General features: G+C 41.5%; 1 protein-coding gene across 2 annotated transcripts in view; it reads right to left on the bottom strand.

The window, feature by feature from the left end:
• The window catches only part of LAMA4 (laminin subunit alpha 4), a 150687-nt gene that overhangs the window by 69515 nt on the left and 54550 nt on the right, over positions 1-26622 (bottom strand). The window contains exons 5-8 of one of the 2 annotated variants that reach the window (XM_034991869.1): positions 14359-14573; positions 12342-12416; positions 10340-10491; positions 981-1091 (exon numbers count right to left, since the gene is read on the bottom strand). In XM_034991869.1, the coding sequence (XP_034847760.1) occupies positions 981-1091; positions 10340-10491; positions 12342-12416; positions 14359-14573 (553 nt within the window). Of the gene's footprint in view, positions 1-980; positions 1092-10339; positions 10492-12320; positions 12417-14358; positions 14574-26622 lie in introns of both variants that reach the window. The other variant, XM_034991868.1, reaches the window with a different exon arrangement.

Genomic DNA, 26622 nt, shown 5'->3' on the forward strand with positions numbered 1-26622 from the left:
AATGTCAAACACCAGCATCTGAAAGTAGAAATTCCAGAGTACTCTGGTCAGTACTGGTAGAACATAAGCAGGGGGAAAAATGTGTCAAACATTTTAATATGTAAAATATGGCACCTTGTAACTTAGTTATATTTTTCTTTATTAGTACAGATGATGGATATTTTTCCGTTAGGCTCCTGGGGAGTGTATTTAATAGTCTTTCATGCTGACTCTGCTCCTGTTTTAATGTTTTTCTTGTTAATTTGTGAGAGCTTTTACAAGCCATATTTTCCTCAATATTTTTCTTAGTCTAGTCGACTTTTTCATTTATTTAGTTGTTTTACTGGGTATTTGAAATTTTATCTTGTAAAATCTATTACCTCTTTTTATTATAATTCTTCATGCTATATTTAAGAGTACTGTTATTTCCTTTCAAGGCTTAACAATTATTTAGTTCTGCTTTCTTATGGATTTGAGATTTAAACTCAAGTCTTAATCTGTCTAGCATTTCTTTTAGTATATGGTATAAAGTGAAATTTGAAAGTGATATATATATTTTTTTCCTGTCAACCTACAAAATTGTTTTCTCAGCATGGTTCTTTCTTTTATTATTTAAGGCAACCTTTAGCAAACATTTAAATTTTATATTCTATGTAATAAAGTTTATTTCTGGGCTCTCTACAGCTCTTAGTCATAAAATGTTATGGCAAACAGCTGACCAACTATCCTAACTGAAACCTATATTAACCATATTAACCAGCAGCAGATACCATGAAAGTTCTCCATAAACATAGTTTTCCAAGGAAAGCAATCAAAATGGGAAGAGACTGTAGAGACCAAGTATATTAACTTTCTCCACAGATCTTCCCTTGATTTATTTTAAGGCACATGGGTGACTGCATTTTTCCTGCACTGTGTTAAGCCTCAATCGTTTGTGACTAGCCAGGCTCACCGTAGCTAAATCCTTTCTCTGAAGTCAGTCCCAGAAACTGAATACATACCTTTTCAGCTAATTCTTCCATGTCAGACAGAAAGCTTTTCATTGTGTTCTCAGCATTGTTGATTTGTATCTTTCTTAGGACATACTGGTTTTCTCTTTCTGACAATTTTGTCTGTGGAAAAAAAAAAAGTTTTGAAAATAATCAGTAGATGTGCACACCAGGTTTTTAAAAACTATACATAAAGGGGGGGAGTGGAGCAAGATGGCGGAGGAGTAGGAGACCTGGATTTTGTCTGGTCCCAGGAATTCAGCTGGATAGGGATCAAACCATTGTGAACACCTATGAACTCAACAGGAGATCGAAGAAAAGAATAGCAACAACTCTCTGAACGGAAAAGCGACCACTTTCTGGAAGATAGGACGTGCGGAGAAGTGAATCTGAGGCAATATTCGGGAGGATAGACGGCAGGGGAGGGGCCTCCATCGGCCACTTCTGGCAAGTGATAGAGCCGCGGAGCACAAAATCAGAACTTTTAGAAGTCGGCTCCGCTGAGGGACGTCGCTCCAGTTGCTAAGTGGGGGCTGGAAACTTAGTGGGACAGTGTGGTCTCAGGACCCTTGGGGTCACAGAAAGACCGGGGGTGCCTGAGTGCAGCAGAGCTCCCAGGTATCGTAGCAGGGAAGCCGGCTGCAGAGATGGAGCTGAGGAGCGGGTTCTCAGCTCGGGGTTGCCAAAAACCATGATCTGTGGCACAGTTGGGCCACTGCTCCTCCAGCAGGGATCCAACAAGCGGCAGATCTGGGGAGACTCCCCTTCCTCCCCTGGGAGGAGTGGCGCGGGAGCACACCGCAGGGATCTTCTGGGTTTGGAGACTCCACACGGGGTCGGGTGCCAGAGATAGAAATGCGCGGTCACAGGCCCGGTGAGCATCAAGTGCAGCTGGAGACTGGGGAGACGGGAGTGACTGACTGCGTTTCTCTGGGGGCTCACTGAGGAGCGGGGCCCCGAGTTCTCAGCTTCTCTGGGGCAGAGATTGGGAGGCAGCCATTTCACTTTCAGCCTCCAAAGCTGTATGGAGAGCTTGCAGGGAACAAAAGCTCCTGAGAGCAAACCCAAGCAGATTACTTAGCCCAGACCAGCAAGGGTGGGGCAATTCCGCCTCCAGCGAAGACATTTGGGAACCACGGCAATAGGCCCCTCCCCCAGAAGATCAGCAAGAACAGCCAGCCAAGACCAAGTTTACGGATCAATGACAATGGCCGATCTCCAGTGCTAGGGGAATACTGCACATAGAATTCATGGCTTTTTTACCATGAATCTTTAGTCTTTCAAAGTAAATTTTTAAAAAAAAATTTTTCTTTTTCCCCTTTTCAACCAACATCTTATCAATCCCTTTTTTAAAAAACATTTTTATTTTTCATTTTTAGAGTCATATTCTATCCCTTCATAGTAATTACCCTTATTTTTGGCATATATATATAAGTTGTTCTCTCTTTAAAATTTTGAGATACAGTTTCTTCTAACAGATCAAAATATACCTTAAATCTCTAGTGTATGGCTTTGTTCTAGTCTCCTGCCTGATCACATTCTCTCCCTTTACTTTTCTTTTTTTTTAAATCCTCTTCTTTCTTTTTTCAACCAACTTCTTATCTTATCAATTCCTTTTATAAAATTTTTATAATTTTCATCTTTACAGTCATATTCCATCCCTTCATCGTATTAACCCTTATTTTTGTACATATATAAGTTTTTCTTTCTTTAAAATTTTGAGAGGCATTTTTTTCTAACAGACCAAAATACACCCAAAATCTAGTGTGTGGCACTGATCTATGCACCAGGCTGATCATATTTGATCATATTCTGTTTTTTTGTTTTGTTGTGTTCTTGTTTGTTTTTATCTTTATCTTTTTCTTTTTTTTTTCTTTTTCTTTTTTCTTTCTTTCCATTTCTTTTCCCCCGGTTTCCAGTCTTTTCTGATTTGTTTAGAGTATATTTTCTGGGGACGTTGTTACCCTGTTAGCATTTTGTTCTCTCATTCATCTATTCTCCTCTGGACAAAATGACAAGACAGAAAAAGTCACCTCAACAACAACAAAAAAGAGGCAGTACCGACTGCCAGGGACCTACTCAATATGGACATTAGTACGATGTCAGAACTAGAGTTCAGAATGATGATTTTAAAGATACTAGCTGGACTTGAAAAAAGCATGGAAGTTATTAGAGAAATCCTTTCTGGAGAAGTAAAAGAACTAAAATCTAACCAAGTAGAAATCAAAAAGGCTATTAATGAGGTGCAATCAAATATGGGGGCACTAACTGCTAGGATAAATGAGGCAGAAGAGAGAATTTGTGATATAGAAGACCAAATGATGGAAAATAAAGGAGCTGAGAAAAAGAGAGATAAACAACTACTGGATCACGAGGGCAGAATTCGAGAGATAAGCGATACCATAAGACGAAACAACATTAGAATAATTGGGATCCCAGAAGAAGAAGAAAAGGAGAGAGGGGCAGAAGGTATATTGGAGCAAATTATAGCAAGAACTTCCCTAATTTGGGGAAGGAAACAGGCATCAAAATCCAGGAAGCACAGAGAACCCCTTTCAAAATCAATAAAAATAGGTCAATACCCCGACATCTAATAGTAAAACTACGAGTCTCAGAGACAAAGAGAAGATCCTGAAAGCAGCTTGGGAGAAGAGATATGTAACCTACAATGGTAGAAACATTAGATTGGCAACAGACCTACCCACAGAGACATGGCAGGCCAGAAGGACTGGCATGATATATTCAGAGCACTAAATGAGAAAAATATGCAGCCAAGAATACTATATCCAGCTAGGCTGTCATTGAAAATTGAAGGAGAAATAAAAAGCTTCTAGGACAAACAAAAACTAAAGGAATTTGCAAACCCGAAACCAGCCCTACAAGAAATATTGAAAGGGGTCCTCTAAGCAAAGAAAGAGCCTAAAAGTAACATAGACCAGAAATATACAGTACAGTCACAATATACAGTAACGGTCACCTTACAGGCAATACAATGGCACTAAATTCACATCTTTCAATAGTTACCCTGAATGTAAATGGGCTAAATGCCCCAATCAAAAGACACTGGCTATCAGATTGGATAAAAAAACAAGACCCATTGATATGCTGTCTGTAAGAGACTCATTTTAGACCCAAAGACACCCCCAGATTGAAAGTGAGGGCGTGAAAAACCATTTACCATGGTAATGGACACCAAAAGAAAGCTGGGGTGGCAATCCTTATATCAGACAAATTAGATTTTGAACCAAAGACTGGAATAAGAGATGAGGAAGAACACTATATCCTACTTGAAGGGTCTATCCAACAAGAAGATCTAACAATTGTAAATATCTATGCCCCTAACATGGGAGCAGCCAATTATACAAGGCAATTAATAACAAAAGCAAAGAAACACATCAACAACAATACAATAATAGTGGGGGACTTTAACACCCCCCTCACTGCAATGGACAGATCATCTAAGCAAAAGATCAACAAGGAAATAAAGACTTTAAATGACACACTGGACCAAATGGACTTCACAGATATATTCAGAACATTTCATCCCAAAGCAACAGAATACACATTCTTCTTGGAACATTCTCCAGGATAGATCACATCATAGGTCACAAATCAGGTCTCAACAGGTACCAAAAGATTGGGATCATTCCCTGCATATTTTCAGACCACAATGCTTTGAAACTAGAACTCAATCACAAGAGGAAAGTTGGAAAGAACTCAAATACATGGAAGCTAAAGAGCATCCTACTAAAGAATGAATGGGTCAACCAGGAAATTAAAGACGAATTAAAAAAATTCATGGAGAAAAATGAAAATGAAAACACAACTGTTCAAAATCTTTGGGATACAGCAAAGGCAGTCCTAAGAGGAAAGTATATAGCAATACAAGCCTTTCTCAAGAAACAACAAAGGTCTCAAGTACACAACCTAACCCTACACCTAAAGGATCTGGAGAAAGAACAGCAACTAAAGCCTAAACCCAGCAGGAGAAGAGAAATAATAAAGATCAGAGCAGAAATCAATGAAATAGAAACCAAAAGAAGAGTAGAACAGATCAACAAAACTAGGAGCTGGTTCTTTGAAAGAATTAACAAGATTGATAAACCCCTGGCCAGACTTATCAAAAAGAAAAGAGAAATGACCCAAATCAACAAAATCATGAATGAAAGAGGAGAGATCACAACCAACACCAAAGAAATACAAACTATTATAAGAACATATTATGAGCAACTCTGTGCCAGCAAATTAGATAACCTGGAAGAAATGGGTGCATTCCAGAGATGTATCAACTACCAAAACTGAACCAGGAAGAAATAGAAAACCTGAACAGACCTATAACCACTAAGGAAATTGAAACAGTCATCGAAAATCTCCCAAGAAACAAAAGCCCAGGGCCAGAGGGCTTCCCAGAGGAATTCTACCAAACATTTAAAGAAGAATTAATACCTATTCTTCTGAAACTATTCCAAAAAATAGAAATGGAAGGAAAACTTCCAAACTTGTTTTATGAGGCCAGCATTACCTTGATCCCAAAACCAGACAAAGACCCCATCAAAAAGGAGAATTACAGACCAATATCCCTGATGAACATGGATGCAAAAATTCTCACCAAAATACTAGCCAATAGGATCCAACAGTACATTAAAAGGATTATTCACCACGACCAAGTGGGATTTATCCCTGGGTTGCAAGGTTGGTTCAACATCCGCAAATCAATCAACGTGATACAATACATTAACAAAAAGAGAACAAGAATCATATGATCCTCTCAATAGATGCAGAAAAAGCATTTGACAAAGTACAGCATCCTTTCTTGATCAAAACCCTTAGAGTATAGGCATAGAGGGTACATACCTCAATATCATAAAAGCCATCTATGAAACACCTACAGTGAATATCATTCTCAATGGGGAAAAACTCAGAGCTTTCCCCCTAAGGTCAGGAACGCGGCAGGGATGTCCACTATCACCACTGCTATTCAACATAGTATTGGAAGTCCTAGCCACATCAATCAGACAACAAAAAGAAATAAAAGGCATCCAAATCAGCAAAGAAGAAGTCAAACTCTCACTCTTTGCAGATGATATGATACTTTATGTGGAAAATCCCAAAGACTCCACCCCAAAACTGCTAGAACTCATACAGGAATTCAGTAAAGTGGCAGGATATAAAATCAATGCACAGAAGTCAGGGGCATTCCTATACACCAACAACAAGAGAGAAGAAAGAGAAATTAAGGAGTCGATCCCAATTACAATTGCACCTAAAACCATAAGATACCTAGGAATAAATCTAACCAAAGAGGCAAAGGATCTTTACTCAGAAAACTATAAAATACTCATGAAAGAAATTGAGGAAGACACAAAGAAATGGAAAAATGTTCTATGCTCATTGATTGGAAGAACAAATATCGTGAAGATGTCAATGCTACCTAGAGCAATCTACACATTCAATGCAATCCCCATCAAAATACCATCCACTTTTTTCAAAGAAATGGAACAAATAATCCTAAAATTTGTATGGAACCAGAAAAGACCCCGCATAGCCAGAGGAATGTTGAAAAAGAAAAGCAAAGCTGGCGGCATCACAATTCCAGACTTCCAGCTCTATTACAAAGCTGTCATCATCAAGACAGTATGGTACTGGCACAAAAACAGGCACATAGATCAATGGAACAGACTAGAGAGCCCAGAAATGGACCCTCACCTCTATGGTCAACTAATCTTTGACAAAGCAGGAAAGAATGTCCGATGGAAAAAAGACAGTCTCTTCAACAAATGGTGTTGGGAAAATCGGACAGCCACATGCAGAAGAATGAAACTGGACCATTTCCTTACACCACACACAAAAAAGGACTCCAAATGGTTGAAAGACCTCAATGTGAGACAGGAGTCCATCAAAATCCTAGAGGAGAACACAGGCAGCAACCTCTTCGACCTCAGCTGCAGCAACTTCTTCCTAGAAACATCGCCAAAGGCAAGGGAAGCAAGGGCAAAAATGAACTATTGGGACTTCATCAAGATGAAAAGCTTTTGCAAAGCAAAGGAAACAGTCAACAAAACCAAAAGACAACTGACAGAATGGGAGAAGATATTTGCAAATGACATATCAGATAAAGGGCTAGTATCCAAAATCTATAAAGAACTTCTTAAAGTCAACACCCAAAGAACAAATGATCTAATCAAGAAATGGGCAGAAGACATGAACAGACATTTTTGCAAAGAAGACATCCAAATGACCAACAGACACATGAAAAAGTGCTCAACATTGCTCGGCATCAGGGAAATCCAAATCAAAACCTCAATGAGATACCACCTCACACCAGTCAGAATGGCTAAAATTAACAAGTCAGGAAGTGACCGATGTTGGCGGGGATGCGGAGAAAGGGGAACCCTCCTACACTGTTGGTGGGAATGCAAGCTGGTGCAGCCACTCTGGAAAACAGTATGGAGGTTCCTCAAAAAGTTGAAAATAGAGCTACCATATGATCAAGCAATTGCACTACTGGGTATTTACCCCAAAGATACAAATGTAAGGATCCGAAGGGGCATGTGCACCCCAATGTTTATAGCAGCAATGTCCCCAATAGCCAAACTGTGGAAAGAGCCAACATGTCCATCGACAGATGAATGGATAAAGAAGAAGTGGTATATATATACAATGGAATATTATGTAGCCATCAATAGGAATGAGATCTTGCCATTTGCAATGACATGGATGGAACTGGAGGGTGTTACGCTGAGCGAAATTAGTCAATCAGAGAAAGACATGTATCATATGACCTCACTGATATGAGGAATTCTTAATCTCAGGAAACAAACTGAGGGTTGCTGGAGTGGGGGGTGGGGTGGGAGGGATGGGGTGACTGGGTGATAGACACTGGGGAGGGTATGTGCTATGATGAGCACTGTGAATTGTGCAAGACTATTGAATCACAGATCTGTACCTCTGAAACAAATAATACAATATATGTTAAAAAAAAAAAAGAAGAAGATAGCAGGAGGGGAAGAATGAAGGGGGGGAAATCGGAGGGGGAGACAAACCATGAGAGACGATGGACTCTGAAAAACAAACTGAGGGTTCTAGAGGGGAGCGGGGTGGGAGGATGGGTTGGCCTGGTGGCGGATATTGGGGAGGGCACGTTCTGCATGAATGAATCATGGAACACTGGGTCAAAAACTAATGATGTAATGTATGGTGATTAACATAACAATAAAAAATTAAATTAAAAAAACCCCTATACATAAAGGGGAGACTGGGTGGCTCAGTTGGTTAAGTGTCTGATTCTTGGTTTTGGCTCAGGTCGTGATCTCAGGGTCCTGAGATTGAGCCCTGCATCGGGCTCTGCATTCAGTGTGGAGTCTGCTTAAGACTCTCTCTTTCTCTGGCCCCCCTCCCCCCCCGCATGCTCTCTCTCTTTCTCAAATAAACAAATAAATCTTTAAAAAATATATATACATACAACGCTTTCAGTATAAGAGGACTCAGAGTAGAATGTGAGCTTCTGTTACCAAAACTGTGGGGTCTGAAGGCTGCTGTAAGCTGGTATGAAGGTTGGGGTCTGCACAAGGGTTCCAACGGCCTTCAGGGCTGAAATTCTGCAAGCTCTGCTCACTGGGTTGTGCTCGGGTTGTGCTGGCCATGGAGAAAGGGCACATTTTTCTAATTTCACAAAAGCACCCTGTAGACTGGTGGGCTGCCCAGGGTGTCTGGCCTTTACAATTTCAATTTCAAATTTGGCAGACCCTGGAGGAAATGATCAACCCACAAAGATCAATGTAATGTAAAATGTAATGTAAAATGGAGTTTGGAAATTTACTTTCTTTTTCTTTTCTTTTTTTTTTTTTTTTGGAGAAGAAGAGCAATTCTCTTTATTTCAGACCATTTGGCGTCTCTTTTCCGTTTTTGAGGAGTTTGGTCTCATGTAGCTTTACCTGGATTACTTTGAGTAAGCCTTTCAATCCTGACACTGACTTCCTGTCAGCTATAATTATACCTATCTTGAAGTTGTGCTGTTGAGGATAGAGAGTTCAAGCAGCAGGAGGCCTGAGTCTAGGTGACTACTCCGAGAAGTAGTGCCTTCATGTGTCTAAACAGATGAGTGTGGATAAGAATGATTCCTAAGTTTGGGATAGAATGCTCACTAGGAGTCCACCCAGCTCTATGATTTTGTGATTCTTGCTTTACTTTACATTTTGCAAAATTGGCCAATTGCTGTACATATCATTTATTTGCACCTCTAAAAAGTAGAGTAATGAGCACTTTCTAGGGTAGGTACTGTTGCAGCTGCTCTACATATATATCACTTGCTGAATTCTCTCCACAACCCATGAGGTAGGTGCAATAATGATCCTCAATGCCAGTGGAAAAAACTGAAGAATGTGCAGGTCACATAACTAGTGAGTGTCAGAGCTGGGATCTGAATGCAATCGATCTGGTTTCAAAGTTAGTGCTCTTAACTATTATGCGAAATTGATAAAGTAAAAATCTGTGCTGGTATTAATTCCATTATCCTTTCAGTTAATTATTATTGTTTTAAGAAATATCTGTTGGTTATGATGGAAGCCCATAATTTAGAGGGGAAAAAAACACCTCTTAAAGTTTAGATACAGCATGGGGCGCCTGGGTGGCTCAGTCGTTAAGCGTCCGCCTTCGGCTCAGGTCATGATCCCAGGGTCCTGGGATTGAGCCCCGCATCGGACTCCCTGCTCCGCGGGAAGCCTGCTTCTCCCTCTCCCACTCCCCCTGCTTGTGCTCCCTCTCTTGCTGTCTCTTTCTCTGTCAAATAAATAAAATCTTAAAAAAAAAACCCCAAAACAGTTTAGATACAGCAGCACTGTTACAGTTTGTTTTTGACTGTTTATTAGATATTAACCACTAGACCTGTGAGGAGACACTGAGCATGTATGTCTGTGCTTCAGTGTGTGTGTGTGGGAAGATGAGAGAGACTGTGTGTCAGTAAGAAGGAAAGGTAAGTGTGCGAGAGAGAGTGAGCAGGAAAGAGGTTTCTAGAGAAACTCCTCAAAGCACTGCAAATTGAGGTTAAGGTAATGGTAGGTTTGTGGTAAGGACCTGAATAACCAATGCACATTTTTACCAAGGAAATAAGAGTGTTTTCCTTCCCTCGTAGATTGGTACATAGATACTGCTTGTTTTAGTTGTTACATTCTCCACATTAATTTCTTTTATAGATGGCTGCTCTTGTTTTGGCCTGAAGCTCATGGTTACAATAAACTTTTTCTCATTTTCTAGTCTAACAACCCATCTGTAATACAGCCATGGGACTGAGATGATAGAAAGGATAGGAGTTCTAGGAGCAGTCCTGTAAGACCAGCATGAGATCCAGCTAAAGGTACAACATGGCTGCCTACTTTGAGGAGGAAGATGGTGGAGTTGAGTTCATTCACGTGCCTATGAGCAGCCGCACCGGATGAGACACTCAACAGACCAGATTTGCTGTCTTCAATCGAGAGGGCTGCTAATCGAAGGTCATCAATCAGATCCCAGATGCACTTATCACAGCCTGGAGGTAAAACGGACATGTTACTTCTTTAAAACTGAAAGTCAGCGGGGAAGCACGTGCTCTAGTAGATCATTATGTGTACTTCCTTGGTTAATATTATTTTTATGTTTGTTTCCTGAGGAACTGTTCTGGGTCACAGAATCAGTCCTTACACTCAAAGCACACTGGAGTCTAAGATGACTCAAACGGTACATCGGGCACTATCCCCACTTAAAACATAACAAAACGAACAAGGCGTGCAACAGGACAAGTAGGCTGTGTGGACACCAATCGCTGAACTGAGAAAGGAAGGAAGCATAAAAGGTCAAGCCATTTGCACGGTGGGTGGGGGAGGAGAAGCACGCTCTCCACTTTTCCTTAGTGGTGGGACAACCCTCTGGGATGGCTCTCTTCATGTCAGGCTTTTGCTTAGTGCCCACTGGCAAAGCTGTTTGGTAGGCACCCCCTCTTTCCTATTCCTATCCCAGGGGTAGCTCAGCGCCTCCGCATGGCCTGACCTCCTGTCTGGATGAACACTTCAGCCAGAAGGGGGTCTGTACAATGTCACTGTGAATATCTGCTCAGTCTGGGCATATGGCGAAGTAGGTCGTAGCTTCTCCCCGCTCCTTGCATTTCACATTTGAGTTCCGCTTACCGCTGTCCTCCCCCTCCCCCCCCACCCCCCGCTGCTCCTGGGGGGCCGAGTGCCCACTTGCGGCATACTCAGAAGGACAGCAGACCGTGCTTTGAAACCGGTCTTGACCACTCTCTGAAGCTTTTCTGTTCCCAATCTCTTTTCCTCAGACTGTTCTCTTTTCCAGAGAACGAATAAATGAAGACTGAAGTGTTAATAGTTGTTAATGTGTTAATTTGTTATTTGAAGTTTAATACGGTCTTATGGACATGCTATCTTAAAGGAATGGCTCCCCAGCCAGCACATCATTTAAGGTCCTTAAAATGACTTTGCTGATCAGTGTGTGAACTTTGCCCTGCTTGTGCCTCACATCCTGTGCCATCTTCTAAGATGTGAATCATCCATAACATTAATCTCTTGTGCTTACAGGCACCGAGAGACCAAGATACTCTCATCTGGGGGAGGGGATACCTAAAGTTAAAATAGTCTTTAAACCACTCTACTTAAAGGCAAATATTAGTTATTTTCTCAGTAAAGGGCTTTCTAAGGCAAACGTTTCCTTAAATCCTAAGAATCAGTCATAGCCTTTTCTAGAAGAAGGGCTTGAAGGGTGCCTGAGAAGTTAAGACCAGCTCTGGGCATTTGCTGTGAAGTGTTTCAGCTGGCTCCTGCACCATCAGGACTGCTCATGATTTGATTGATAGGAATGGCAGAGAAATCCAGGAAAGTAAGACAATAGCTCCATCCCATAAGGCCTGAACATTTTCTTTCTGCTGCCACTTCCGTTTTGGAGTGATTTGGGAAAAGCCACTTAAGTGGCTTAGTGTCCTGGTTTCCCTAGTGTTGTAAAGCATTGTCTGTATATCACATTATCTGAGAATTTGAAGAGATAATATAGAAAGAGGAATTAAAATGAACTCGGTCACTAGGAATTGCTCTCCTGATTCTGCCTTTACCCGCAAGGTAAGATGCTGAATTTAAAGGCTTCAAAATAAATTTTCTAAAGTAGAGTTGTTTCAGTGTAAATCACCCATTTTACCAATTGGAATCAAGTAGCTTCCGCTTAGGGTCCCCTTGGTGGAGGCACAGACAGGGTTAAAGCCGGGAGGGGGACTTAGGGAGTTTCTAGAGAGGGAATTGCATAGCTCTTCTTAATCCTACACCTGCAGCACATTAGAGAAAGTGGGGTTAGTCAATCATGTACTGTTATTTTTACTTATGGTTGGGCAGTCCATGCCTGTAGGGGGTTCAAAACCTTCTTCCAAGCATTCTCCAGTTACGTTGTCACATGGGCCTCCCCCACAATTGCACACTGTAGGAAACAAAAACAAGAGGTTAGGGATTTGTTTCTTAATGCTTAAAATATGGCAATGTTTTCCTGGTTTCTAGAAATACTGGCTATCAGTATATAGTTCTTCCAACGGGGATTAATTATATTCTTCCTCACGACGGTGTAGAGTCCGTGATCTAGAGATTATGATCCTCACCCAATTAAACCCAGCCCAAGGAGATTTTCAAAGGCGGCCCTGGGGCAAAGTAAATCTACATTTTCTAGGACTCCTCTCCCAACTTTCTGGGATTCTGACATGACTCTACAATTGCTTCAGTCCAAAAAGATCCTGGGAAGTTTCACAAAGTACAAAATGATCCCGGAATCCATCATTCAACTGGAATCTGAGAGCCTTCCTTTCATCACAGACTGATTCTCCAGTTTAATCCAACTCCAGGGTTGATCATTGCCAGGTGTGAGGTAGGAACAGTGCAGCGGGAGGGAGGGAGGGAGGAGGCTCAAGAGCGATTTTTGGCTCCCACGGTGCTTGACCCTTGGCAAGGCTGACTCCAAACCTCCAAATGATAGCTATCAGTGGGATGACTAGGAATAATGTCGTGGAAAGAATCGGGAACATATTTACGTGAATTTAGAAGACCTGAGAGCCCATTATTAATCTACTGATGATTTTCAAGAATGCCTTTTGGAAAAAAAACAAAAAACCCGATCTTATCAGATTGTTCATTTTCCATTGAGTTTCTCAGTAGCAATTCATTTGTAATATTTAAAAAAGATTTCCTAAGCTATTTATGCTAGCCATGAGCTGGAATAGTATTGTGAATTCTCCCCTACCTCTTAACTGTCTCTAAAGAATCATCATAAAAAATTAGCTTCATGAGGGATGCACATTTATTACATTTCAGCTGTGTAATGTTCCACAAAATGTAGATTTATTAAACAATTCAGCAAGATCATACTTTATTGCTTCTAACTTTGGCATCTTTTCTAAGAGTGCCCTGCATCTATGTAGTTTAACGTGTTTAGTAAATGTTTTGAGAATTGGAGCATCAATGTCTAAGGCTTTGATTTTGCCAATACTCTTTTGGATGCCTGCCTGACTGGACACAGAACTCCTCTCTTGTCTCTGGTTTTATGCCTCAGTGCACTTGGCTTTCTTGTAGACATGTTCACTTTTATTGTGACTTCTGCAGCTCATATGTGCCTTCTTCTCAACTTTAAACTCTTTACTTCTTAAAATCTTTTCAGGTGGGAATCTGCTTCAGTGAGGGGATTCCAGCATGCCACAAGAATACAATGCCTCTTCCTCACCCTGTTCCCTCTCAGTCACAAAAGAGTAAGAAATATTCAGTCTCAACCTTCCTTTGCCCTGAGGAAGGCGATTTAACTTTATTTCTGAAGAGTTTCACTCTATGCAGCAAATGGATTAGAGAAATCATGAATAAAATTTGTACATTTTAGTCTAACTGAAGTTTAACCAGGAAGATTTCTTATACTGTCCCTGCAATATTTACCCTGACAATTTGAGGACATTGGGGGATGACTAAACTGTACTCTTGGCTTGCTAATCTATTTCACTAAGAAGTCAGTTTTACCAATCACAACTAGTAAAAGGGACATAGCTTCCAGAATAAGAAAACAGAGGTAAATCTTGCAAATTTTCATTCAAAATTCTGGTCAATGATAGGTAATCCATGGAAGTCTGATTTACTTCTTTGATCAAAATAGGAAGAATATAAGATAAGGTGAAAGTTCATTTGTGTGACTGTCTCATGGTTTATCCTACCCATGAGCTAAGTTGTACCAGTAACCTTGATAAATCATCTACCCCTGGTGAGTTTGGGGTGCACATTCCTAAGAATGCACATTGCCCTGCAAAAGTGACAAGGGGACACTTGCAGTATCTCCCCAACATCGATCCATCTAGATTCAGTGTACATGCTGGCCACGATCTACAGTACCGTACCTGCACAGTTCTTGGCTATCCTGGCATCCCCGTAGTAGCCAGGGGCACAGCGTTCACACTTGAATCCCGTGGTGTTGCGTAGGCAATTCCTACACTGGCCGGTGACCTCATCACAATCTTCAAAGATCAGGTTGGGATCTGAATTTCCACTGCAGTCACATTTCTTACAGGTGCTTCCAATCAGCAAGGGGTTTCCATAGTAACCAGGGGCACATCTGAGGCAGAAATCGCAGGTTAAAAATTTAGCAGCCATAGTTTTTCTTCTCTTTTATCTTCTCTCCTACCTAGAAGAAAGTGTAGTGAATGTATGTGGATTGACCTCCCAGAATTTGTTCCTACTTTCCCATCTTCCTAATAGGGCCAGACTTTGTTTTTAAGGAACCACTCTTCCCTATTGTGTTGAAGCCCATTCGGTTTGGTCAGACCTCCAGATGCACAAGTGTCTAGATACAACTAGCGTGTGGGCATTTTTGGTTACCTCAACAACTAGGGTATGTGGCTAGTATCTGATCGAGAGGTGCCAGATATGCTAAATGTACTGCAGGGGATGCACTACTAGGGCACAGCTAAAATTGGCCAAAATGTTAGTATCTGCATTGAGAAACACTGGGATAAATCACCAACTGCCTTGCTATAGTGAATTGTTCAGAGAACCTAAACCCGAGCCAGTTAGTGCCTGGCATTGTCCTGGCTAAAGTAAGTTGGCTGAGAAGTGATTCATTCAGACTGTAGCTCAGGGCTCTTACTTGAGGGGTATGGGAAGACATTCTGTCCATCTGCAGGTGAATGAAGAGGCAGGCAGCACTCAGCTCTGGCAGCCATCTTGTGATGGAGGGAAGCCCGTGTGGAGACAAAGCAGATGGCAGGGTGGAGAGTACCACAGACAAATGAAATTGGAGCCCAGATGGCCATTATTGTGGACATTTTAATATGTGAGCCTACAGAGGCCAGACACCTAACTGCCTTTGTTGCGGGGGCAGAGCTGGTGTCTACAGTCATGCCAGCTGGGTTGTTCATGAGAGACTCCAGCTCATTTGGAGAGTAGAGGCCAAAATCCATCCAGCCTTTGCTGGGCTTGCCAAGCTGTGCCTTCTGGGTGGGGCTGCTTCTGCTCAGAGGAAGAAATGCTTTTCTCTACTTTTCCTGAAGGTGCCTTGTGGGTCAGTAGAGGCCCTACTGTGAGTGGTGGGACCGCAGGCCCCGACCAAGGGGGTAGCTGCTACTCAGCTCCTGTCAACTGTTTCCACACTGTAGCCGTGAGGGAATGGAGGATCTGCGTTGCCAGATGTTCCTATTTTTAAAACAAAAAAGTTGAAGTTTGGGTTTTTATCTGAAATCACTGTTTTTAAACTTTGGCTCAAACTTTATAAGAATACTCTGTGAGCCAAACTACACATGTTTTCTGGCTGGCAATAGCCTCCTCTTTGCTGTGACCCTAAACTAGTGTCAAGATTGGCCAACTGGAGCTGAAGATGCTTTGGGAGTGGCTGGAAAGAATGTGTAGTCACCCCTTCATGGAGGTGAAGGTCAGGTGCAGGAGTGGGTTCTGATGTCAGAGAGAAAAAGAAAGGGAGCCGACGGAGGTTTTTGTGATGATAGCAGAGGTGGGGGAAGGCGGGGCTGGCTTCAGATGCAGGGTGGACTGCGGGCTGGAATAGGGAGACCGGGCTGGGGTGTGGAGGGCCTGGGCTGGGGTGTTGGCCTTGGAGAGGAAAGCAGGAGAGGACTTTCCAAGGAAATCAGGAAGACCTGGCCAATAATAACAAGACCTTACATTTTTTAAAAAAAGGATTTCATGATTCAGAATATTTGAAAAATAGAGAAATGAAAAAAAATCACCTATAATCCCAAGATCCTAACAAAATCACTGTCCAACATTTTGCATACGTTCTTCTGGGCTTTATTCCTATGTCTCAGTGTTTTGGTGTAGTTGTAATCTTTATCCCCTCTACTTGCATTGTATCCCATAGCTTCACTGAGGTGAGTTTATTTAGTTACCACAGACACCCAGGAGGTAGGCCACACAGGCCTGGCATGCTGAGGCTGAGAGGCTACTTTGGGTTTCCAGGCTCATATAGCAAGGAATTCACAGTGCAAGACCCAGACCTCTGACCCTGATGTTCTTTCCTTCACTCCACCCTGGACCACACTGCTGATGCTATAGATGAATGAATGAATTCATCCAACAGAGGGACAATTCATGTCTATTTTATGTAAGGCGTGGAGAGACAGGAAGAGGAAAAACACACAGCCCATGCCCTGAAAGAACAGGAAGCGAATCAAGCACAATTATATGTAAAATCATGAATTCTAGAAATCGAGGTCCATGAAAAAGATAAGAATAAATGTAAGTGCCACACAACCCATGGAGAGACACCCCGCAGGAGGAAATGTTCAATGAGTTTTGTTAATCATACTCATGTCTTTGCACCTCTGATTTATAGGTTCTCTGGTTCCCAAGCCAGCACAAATCGTTCCTTACGGAGTGCATGGCTGGATTGAATTGCTATCCTTCACTGCAGTTCACCAAACAGAGAGTATGAGACTCTTGGTCCCATTGAAATGGGACTCAGACCTGCCACCTCAAAGTAGAGTTGGGAATCCTGAGGCTGGGAGTGAAGGACCTTGCCCAAGCTCACAGAAGTCAGATGCCACTTACTTTCTTTTTCTGTTGAATCCCACTGTATCTGACCTCCATAGGTCATCTCTTGGTCTCCCACAAGAGAAAAACCAAATTCTCCATTCTGCAAGTCAGAATCTCAATCACAGGGACAATCTACTTGGTCTTTTGGTGGTCAGTTCAGAGGCCATTCTGAAGTCATAGCCCAAACTTCAACCCTACAGATTTTATAGAATAAGCATGCAAAGGTTTTTTCCCATAGTGCCCTATAATCCCTTACCTTTATAGACAAGAAAACTAAAGTGTGGAGAAGCTAAATAATTTGTTCTTTACTGCAGGGCTCAACCCTATCATCGGACTCCAAGTTTAATGCTCTTTGTATCCTGGGGCACCTGGGTGGCTCAGTTGTTAGGTGTCTGCCTTCAGCTCAGGTCATGATCCCAGGGTCCTGGGATCGAGCCCCGCATCGGGTTCCCTACTCCACGGGAAGCCTGCTTCTCCCTCTCCCACTCCCCCTGCTTGTGTTCCCTCTCTCGCTGTCTCTCTCTCTGTCAAATAAATAAATAAAATCTTAAAAAAAAATGCTCTTTATATCCCACAAGTCTGGCATTAAATGAATTAGCTAATTAATCAATTAGTGATTATAACAATTGAATAATGAAATGCTATCAATGTACCCAATTCCTGCCCTCAAATAACAAATAAAAAAGGTTCAAAAAGACCAGCAGTTGGAATTAGAGTGAGCACTGGAGCCTTGGTACCCAGTAGTCTGGTCCTATCTATTTTCTTCCCCCATTATCTCATTTCTAGCTTTATTAGTGACTTGATTCACTCATGAAAAATAGAGCTGATAAATTTACAGTGTAATCAAAAGAACTGTGGCCTATGAACATTGTCATTTCAGTTAGTGGTCATATTATTTGGGCAAAAGAGGAAACAAAGAAATATGTTTTGGGGAAAAAAGATTTTGATCAAAAACTACTGTTCTGGGAATTTTTAGAGCTCTTTTTCTCTCCTCTGCTCTTTCTCTTTTGCTTCACTTCCTAGGGCCATACAGCTGTCAATGAGTACTTTTACCAAGGTTGCCAAAACTCCCAGGTGGCACAGAAGTCTTTCTGGGAGGGATGCCTTTCTATAGCCGTCACTGGGGTTAAATTAAACTCTGAAACAAACAAACAAAACAAAACACCTGTTACATCGTAGGTGCCATTGTAAATGCTTTTTACTTCTCTATGAAAGACTGATAAATAAGGCTAGGAAAAAGTATCCATTCAAGGTCACAGGGTAAGAATCCAGAACGGGGGCAAGGTAGAGAGTAGGGAGTCATAGAAGAATTCTATACAGATAACAGAGTTGATAGTGTAAGTTTGAAAAAACATTGTGCCTTCAGAAAGAATCAGACTAAACCCTGGAATCACAAGCCTCAATAAATGTTAGCTTTCTCTTCCTACTCCTCCCCTTCTTTATTCGTTTCTATCATCAAGGCCATCATCAACATCATTATCACTGTCATCATCATTATCTCTGATGATACTATATTCAGCCTTTCCTGTTAGGGTTTATTTTTTTTATTTTTTTTATTTTAAAGATTTTATTTATTTGACAGAGAGAGAGATAGCGAGAGCAGGAGCACAAGCTGGGGAGTGGGAGAGGGAAAGCAGGCTTCCCGCTGAGCAGGGAGCCCGATGTGGGACTTGATCCCAGGACCCTGGGATCATGACCTGAGCCGAAGGCAGACGCTTAACGACTGAGCCACCCAGGCGCCCTCCTGTTAGGGTTTTAAGGTCCCCTTGGATTTGCTTTAATTTGCCCCATTCTTCCCTCTTGATCCTTAAGCAATATGATCCACATGATAAATCCTCATACTGTCTTAGCATGTCTTTCACTCTACTGCAAAACTGAATGGATGAAGGAATATTATTAAAGCTGCCATGGGAGAGAATGTGGAATACTGAGGTATTGAGATCATACACATTTATGAACTGAAAACTCTGGATTGAACATCAAAGCTCCTGGGTTTTGGTTTTGGGTTTACCCCTAACCAATTATGACTTAGATTAGGTCTAATGGCTCTGGGTCTCAGGCTCCTCATCTTTATTATTTTATTTTATTTTATTTTTCATATATTGCACTGTTTCAGAGGGACAGATCTGAGATTCAACAGTCTTGCACAATTCACAGCGCTTACCAGAGCACATACCCTCCCCAGTGTCTATCACCCAGGAACCCCATCCCTCCCACCCCACCCCCCACTCCAGCAACCCTCAGTTTGTTTCCTGAGATTAAGAATTCCTCATATCAGTGAGATCATATGATACATGTCTTCTCTGTTTGACTTATTTCACTCAACATAATACCCTCCAGTTCCATCCACATCGTTGCAAATGGCAAGATCTCATTCCTTTTGATGGCTGCATAATATCCCATTGTATATATATACCACTTCTTCTTTATCCATTCATCTGTTGATGGACATCTTGGCTCTTCCACAGTTTGGCTATTGGGGACATTGCTGCTATAAACATCGGGGTGCATGTACCCTTTCAGATCCCTACTTTTGTATCTTTGGGGTAAATACCCAGTAGTGCAATTGCTTGATCATATGGTAGCTCTATTTTCAACTTTTTGAGGAACCTCCATACTGTTTTCCAGAGTGGCTGCACCAGCTTGCATTCCCACCAACAGTGTAGGAGGGTTCCCCTTTCTCCGCATCCCCGCCAACATCTGTCATTTCCTGACTTGTTAATTTTAGCCATTCTGACTGGTGTGAGGTGGTATCTCATTGAGGTTTTGATTTGGATTTCCCTGATGCCGAGCAATGTTGAGCACTTTTTCATGTGTCTGTTGGTCATTTGGATGTCTTCTTTGGAAAAATGTCTGTTCATGTCTTCTGCCCATTTCTTGATTAGATCATTTGTTCTTTGGGTGTTGACTTTAAGAAGTTCTTTATAGATTTTGGATACTAGCCCTTTATCTGATATGTCATTTGCAAATATCTTCTCCCATTCTGTCGGTTGTCTTTTGGTTTTGTTGACTGTTTCCTTTGCTTTGCAAAAGCTTTTCATCTTGATGAAGTCCCAATAGTTCATTTTTGCCCTTGCTTCCCTTGCCTTTGGCGATGTTTCTAGGAAGAAGTTGCTGCAGCTGAGGTCGAAGAGGTTGCTGCCTGTGTTCTCCTCTAGGATTTTGATGGACTCCTGTCTCACATTGAGGTCTTTCAATCATTTTGAGCCTATTTTCTGTGTGGTGTAAGGAAATGGTCCAGTTTCATTCTTCTGCATGTGGCTGTCCAATTTTCCCAACACCATTTGTTGAAGAGACTGTCTTTTTTCCATCGGACATTCTTTCCTGCTTTGTCAAAGATTAGTTGACCATAGAGGTGAGGGTCCATTTCTGGGCTCTCTATTCTGTTCCATTGATCTGTGTGTCTGTTTTTGTGCCAGTACCATACTGTCTTGATGATGACAGCTTTGTAATAGAGCTGGAAGTCTGGAATTGTGATGCCGCCAGCTTTGCTTTTCTTTTTCAACATTCCTCTGGCTATGCGGGGTCTTTTCTGGTTCCATACAAATTTTAGGATTATTTGTTCCATTTCTTTGAAAAAAGTGGATGGTATTTTGATGGGGATTGCATTGAATGTGTAGATTGCTCTAGGTAGCATTGACATCTTCACGATATTTGTTCTTCCAATCAATGAGCATAGAACATTTTTCCATTTCTTTGTGTCTTCCTCAATTTCTTTCATGAGTATTTTATAGTTTTCTGAGTAAAGATCCTTTGCCTCTTTGGTTAGATTTATTCCTAGGTATCTTATGGTTTTAGGTGCAATTGTAATTGGGATCGACTCCTTAATTTCTCTTTCTTCTCTCTTGTTGTTGGTGTATAGGAATGCCCCTGACTTCTGTGCATTGATTTTATATCCTGCCACTTTACTGAATTCCTGTATGAGTTCTAGCAGTTTTGGGGTGGAGTCTTTGGGATTTTCCACATAAAGTATCATATCATCTGCAAAGAGTGAGAGTTTGACTTCTTCTTTGCTGATTTGGATGCCTTTTATTTCTTTTTGTTGTCTGATTGATGTGGCTAGGACTTCCAATACTATGTTGAATAGCAGTGGTGATAGTGGACATCCCTGCCGCGTTCCTGACCTTAGGGGGAAAGCTCTGAGTTTTTCCCCATTGAGAATGATATTCACTGTAGGTGTTTCATAGATGGCTTTTATGATATTGAGGTATGTACCCTCTATGCCTATACTCTAAGGGTTTTGATCAAGAAAGGATGCTGTACTTTGTCAAATGCTTTTTCTGCATCTATTGAGAGGATCATATGATTCTTGTTCTCTTTTTGTTAATGTATTGTATCACGTTGATTGATTTGCGGATGTTGAACCAACCTTGCAACCCAGGGATAAATCCCACTTGGTCGTGGTGAATAATCCTTTTAATGTACTGTTGGATCCTATTGGCTAGTATTTTGGTGAGAATTTTTGCATCCATGTTCATCAGGGATATTGGTCTGTAATTCTCCTTTTTGATGGGGTCTTTGTCTGGTTTTGGGATCAAGGTAATGCTGGCCTCATAAAATGAGTTTGGAAGTTTTCCTTCCATTTCTATTTTTTGGAACAGTTTCAGAAGAATAGGTATTAATTCTTTAAATGTTTGGTAGAATTCCCCTGGGAAGCCATCTGTCCCTGGGCTTTTGTTTGTTGGGAGATTTTTGATGACTGCTTCAATTTCCTTAGTGGTTATAGGTCTGTTCAGGTTTTCTATTTCTTCCTGGTTCAGTTTTGGTAGTTGATACATCTCTAGGAATGCACCCATTTCTTCCAGGTTATCTAATTTGCTGGCATAGAGTTGCTCATAATATGTTCTTATAATTGTTTGTATTTCTTTGGTGTTGGTTGTGATCTCTCCTCTTTCATTCATGATTTTGTTAATTTGGGTCATTTCTCTCTTCTTTTTGATAAGTCTGGCCAGGGGTTTATCAATCTTGTTAATTCTTTCAAAGAACCAGCTCCTAGTTTTGTTGATCTGTTCTACTCTTCTTTTGGTTTCTATTTCATTGATTTCTGCTCTGATCTTTATTATTTCTCTTCTCCTGCTGGGTTTAGGCTTTATTTGCTGTTCTTTCTCCAGCTCCTTTAGGTGTAGGGTTAGGTTGTATACTTGAGAACTCTCTTGTTTCTTGAGAAAGGCTTGTATTGCTATATGCTTTCCTCTTAGGACTGCCTTTGCTGCATCCTAAAGATTTTGAATAGTTGTGTTTTCATTTTCATTGGTTTCCATGAATTTTTTAAATTATTCTTTAATTTCCTGGTTGACCCATTCATTCTTCAAAGGATGCTCTTTAGCCTCCATGTATTTGAGTTCTTTCTGACTTTCCTCTTGTGATTGAGTTCTAGTTTCAAAGCATTGTGGTCTGAAAATATGCAGGGAATGATCCCAATCTTTTGGTACCGGTTGAGACCTGATTTATGACCTAGGATGTGATCTATTCTGGAGAATGTTCCATGGGCACTAGAGAAGAATGTGTATTCCGTTGCTTTGGGGTGGAATGTTCTGAATATATCTGTGAAGTCCATTTGGTCCAGTGTGTCATTTAAAGTCTTTATTTCCTTGTTGATCTTTTGCTTAGATGATCTGTCCATTGCAGTGAGGGGGGTGTTAAAGTCCCCCACTATTATTGTATTGTTGTCGAAGTGTTTCTTTGCTTTTGTTATGAATTGCCTTATACAATTGGCTGCTCCCATGTTAGGGGCATAGATATTTACAATTGTTAGATCTTCTTGTTGGATAGACCCTTCAAGTAGGATATAGTGTTCTTCCTCATCTCTTATTCCACTCTTTGGTTTAAAATCTAATTTGTCTGATATAAGGATTGCCACCCCAGCTTTCTTTTGGTGTCCATTACCATGGTAAATGGTTTTTCACGCCCTCACTTTCAATCTGGGGGTGTCTTTGGGTCTAAAATGAGTCTCTTGCAGACAGCATATCAATGGGTCTTGTTTTTTTATCCAATCTGATAGCCAGTGTCTTTTGATTGGGGCATTTAGCCCATTTACATTCAGGGTAACTATTGAAAGATGTGAATTTAGTGCCATTGTATTGCCTGTAAGGTGACCTTTACTGTATATTGTGACTGTACTGTATATTTCTGGTCTTGTTACTTTTAGGCTCTTTCTTTGCTTAGAGGACCCCTTTCAATATTTCTTGTAGGGCTGGTTTCGGGTTTGCAAATTCCTTTAGTTTTTGTTTGTCCTGGAAGCTTTTTATCTCTCCTTCAATTTTCAATGACAGCCTAGCTGGATATAGTATTCTTGGCTGCATATTTTTCTCATTTAGTGCTCTGAATATATCATGCCAGTCCTTCTGGCCTGCCATGTCTCTGTGGATAGGTCTGTTGCCAATCTAATGTTTCTACCATTGTAGGTTACATATCTCTTCTCCCAAGCTGCTTTCAGGTTCTTCTCTTTGTCTCTGAGACTCGTAGTTTTACTATTAGATGTCGGGGTATTGACCTATTTTTATTGATTTTGAAAGGGGTTCTCTGTGCTTCCTGGATTTTGATGCCTGTTTCCTTCCCCAAATTAGGGAAGTTCTCTGCTATAATTTGCTCCAATATACCTTCTGCCCCTCTCTCCCTTTCTTCTTCTTCTGGGATCCCAATTATTCTAATGTTGTTTCGTCTTATGGTATCACTTATCTCTCGAATTCTGCCCTCGTGATCCAGTAGTTGTTTATCTCTCTTTTTCTCAGCTCCTTTATTTTCCATCATTTGGTCTTCTATTTCACAAATTCTCTCTTCTGCCTCATTTATCCTAGCAGTTAGTGCCCCCATATTTGATTGCACCTCATTAATAGCCTTTTTGATTTCTACTTGGTTAGATTTTAGTTCTTTTACTTCTCCAGAAAGGATTTCTCTAATAACTTCCATGCTTTTTTCAAGCCCAGCTAGTATCTTTAAAGTGATGATTCTGAACTCTAGATCTGACATCGTACTAATGTCCATATTGAGTAGGTCCCTGGCAGTCGGTACTGCCTCTTTTTTTGTTGTTGTTGAGGTGATTTTTTCTGTCTTGTCATTTTGTGCAGAGGAGAATAGATTAATGAGAGAACAAAATGCTAGCAGGGTAACAACGTCCCCAGAAAATATACTCTAAATGAATCAGAAAAGACCTGAAGCAGTTGGAAAAGAAAGGGAAAGAGAGAAAAAAGAAAAAGAAAAGAAAAAGAAAAAGATAAAGATAAAGATAAAAACAAACAAAAACAGAACAAAACAAAACAACAACAAAAAACCAGAATGAGATCAAATATGATCAGGCTGGTATATAGATCAGTGCCACACACTAGACTTGGGATGTATTTTGGTCTGTTAGAAGAAAGTGCCTCCCAAAATTTTAAAGAAAGAAAAACTTATATATGTACAAAAATAAGGGTTGATATGATGAAGGGATGGAATATGACTGTAAAGATGGAAATTATAAAAAATTTTATAACAGGAATTGATAAGAAGTTGTTTGAAAAAAGAAAGAAGAGGATTTAAAAAAAGAAAAAAGAGAAAAAAGGGAGAGAATGTGAACAGGCAGGGGAGTAGAAAAAGCCATATACTAGAGATTTAGGGTATATTTTGATCTGTTAGAAGAAACTATCTCAAAATTTTAAAGAGAGAACAACTTATATATATATGCCAAAAATACAGGTAACTACTATGAAGGGATAGAATATGACTCTAAAAATGAAAAATAAAAATGTTTTTTAAAAAAGGGATTGATAAGATGTTGGTTGAAAAAGGGAAAAAGAAAAATTCAAAAAAAAAAAAAGACAGTTAAAAAAAAATTAACTTTGAAAGACTAAAGAATCATGGTAAAAAAGCCGTGAATTCTATGTGCAGTAGTCCCCTAGCGCTGGAGTTCTGCCCTTCTCATTGATTGGTAAACTTGGTCTTGGCTGGCTGTTCTCGCTGATCTTCTGGGGGAGGGGCCTGTTGCCATGGTTTCCAAATGTCTTTGCGGGAGGCGGAATTGCCCTGCCCTCGCCAGGTTGGGGCTAAGTAATCTGCTCGGGTTTGCTCTCCGGAGCTTTTGTTCCCTGCAAGCTTTCCGTACAGCTTTGGAGGCGGAGAGTGAAAATGGCGACCTCCCAATCTCTGCCCCGGAGGAGCCGAGAACTCGGGGACCCGCTTCTCAGTGAGCCCCCAGAGAAAAGCCGTCAGTCACTCCCGTCTCCCCGGTCTCTGGCCGCACTCCGTGCTTCCCCGGCCTGTGACCGCGCGTTTCTATCTCTGGCACCCGACCCCGGGTGGAGTCTCCAAACCCAGCAGATCCCTGAGGTGCAGTCCCGCGCGGCTCCTCCCGGGGGAGGAAGGTGAGTCTCCCCGGATCTGCCGCTTGTTGGGTCCCTGCTGGAGGTGCAGTGGCCCGACTGTGCTGCAGATCACGGTTTATGGCCACCCCGAGCTGAGAGCCCGCGCCTGGGCTCCGCCTCTGCAGCCGGCTTCCCTGCTCCGTTACCTGGGAGCTCTGCCGCACTCAGGCACCCCCGGTCTTTCTGTGACCCCGAGGGTCCTGAGACCACACTGTCCCGGAGGGTTCCACCCCCCACTTAGCCACCAGAGTGACGTCCCTCAGCGGAGCAGACTTTTAAAAGTTCTGATTTTGTGCTCCGCGGCTCTATCACTTGCCAGAAGCGGCGACGGAGGCCCCCTCCCCCGCCGTCTATCCTTCCAAATATCGCCTCGGATTCACTTCTCCGCACATCCTACCTTCCAGAAAGTGGTCGCTTTTCTGTTCAGAGAGTTGTTGCTATTCTTTTCTTCGATCTCCTGTTGAGTTCGTAGGTGCTCAGAATGGTTTGATCCCTATCCAGCTGAATTCCTGAGAGGAGACGGAATCCAGGTCTCCTACTCCTCCGCCATCTTGCTCCGCCCCAGGCTCCTCATTTTTAAAAGGTACTACTTAGGAGTGCCTGGGTGGCTCAGTCAGTTGAGTATCCGATTCTTGATTTCCACTCAGGTCATGATCTCAGGGTCATGAGACTGAGCCTGGCATCAGGCTCTGTGCTGAGCATGGAGCCTGCTTAAGATTCTTTCTTCCTCTCCCTCTACCCCTCCCCCCGCCCCAGCTCATGCTCATGTGCTCTCTCTCTTACAAAAAATAAGGTAAAAAAATAAAATGTACTACTTAGAGCAGATGGAAAGTCACTCTGGGATGAGAATAAAAATTGCAAAATTCCTGTCTATAAGGCCTGCACATTTTATAATTATTTGCATCAGGTGATAACTTCCATTTGCAACCTCTATTCAGCCAGAGGGCCGTGTTTTGACTCACTCAGTTCGGTGTCACCTCTTCCATTTTGTGGCATGAGGAGGAGTGGAGTGGGGGATCAAACAAGGCAAGCAATGACTGACTCTCATCACTACAGGTATCTTTTTAAAGGAACATTAGCAGTACTGTTATTGTCTTTTTGTTAAAAAAAAAAAAAGAGGTATTACTTAAATATCACGGAGTGTCTACCATGTTTCAGATACCGTGATGCGGGAAGAACAGCAGAGAGATGAATGAGATGCTACTTCTGCTGAGGAATTCCTACTTTAATAGTAGAGACTGAAAAAAACCCCCAAATGTGTGATTGTGAGCATGTGGCTTA

The sequence above is a fragment of the Mirounga leonina genome, unplaced genomic scaffold, assembly GCF_011800145.1.
Source record: "Mirounga leonina isolate KUSES-001 unplaced genomic scaffold, KU_Mleo_1.0 Mir_53, whole genome shotgun sequence".
Lineage (NCBI taxonomy): Eukaryota > Metazoa > Chordata > Mammalia > Carnivora > Phocidae > Mirounga > Mirounga leonina.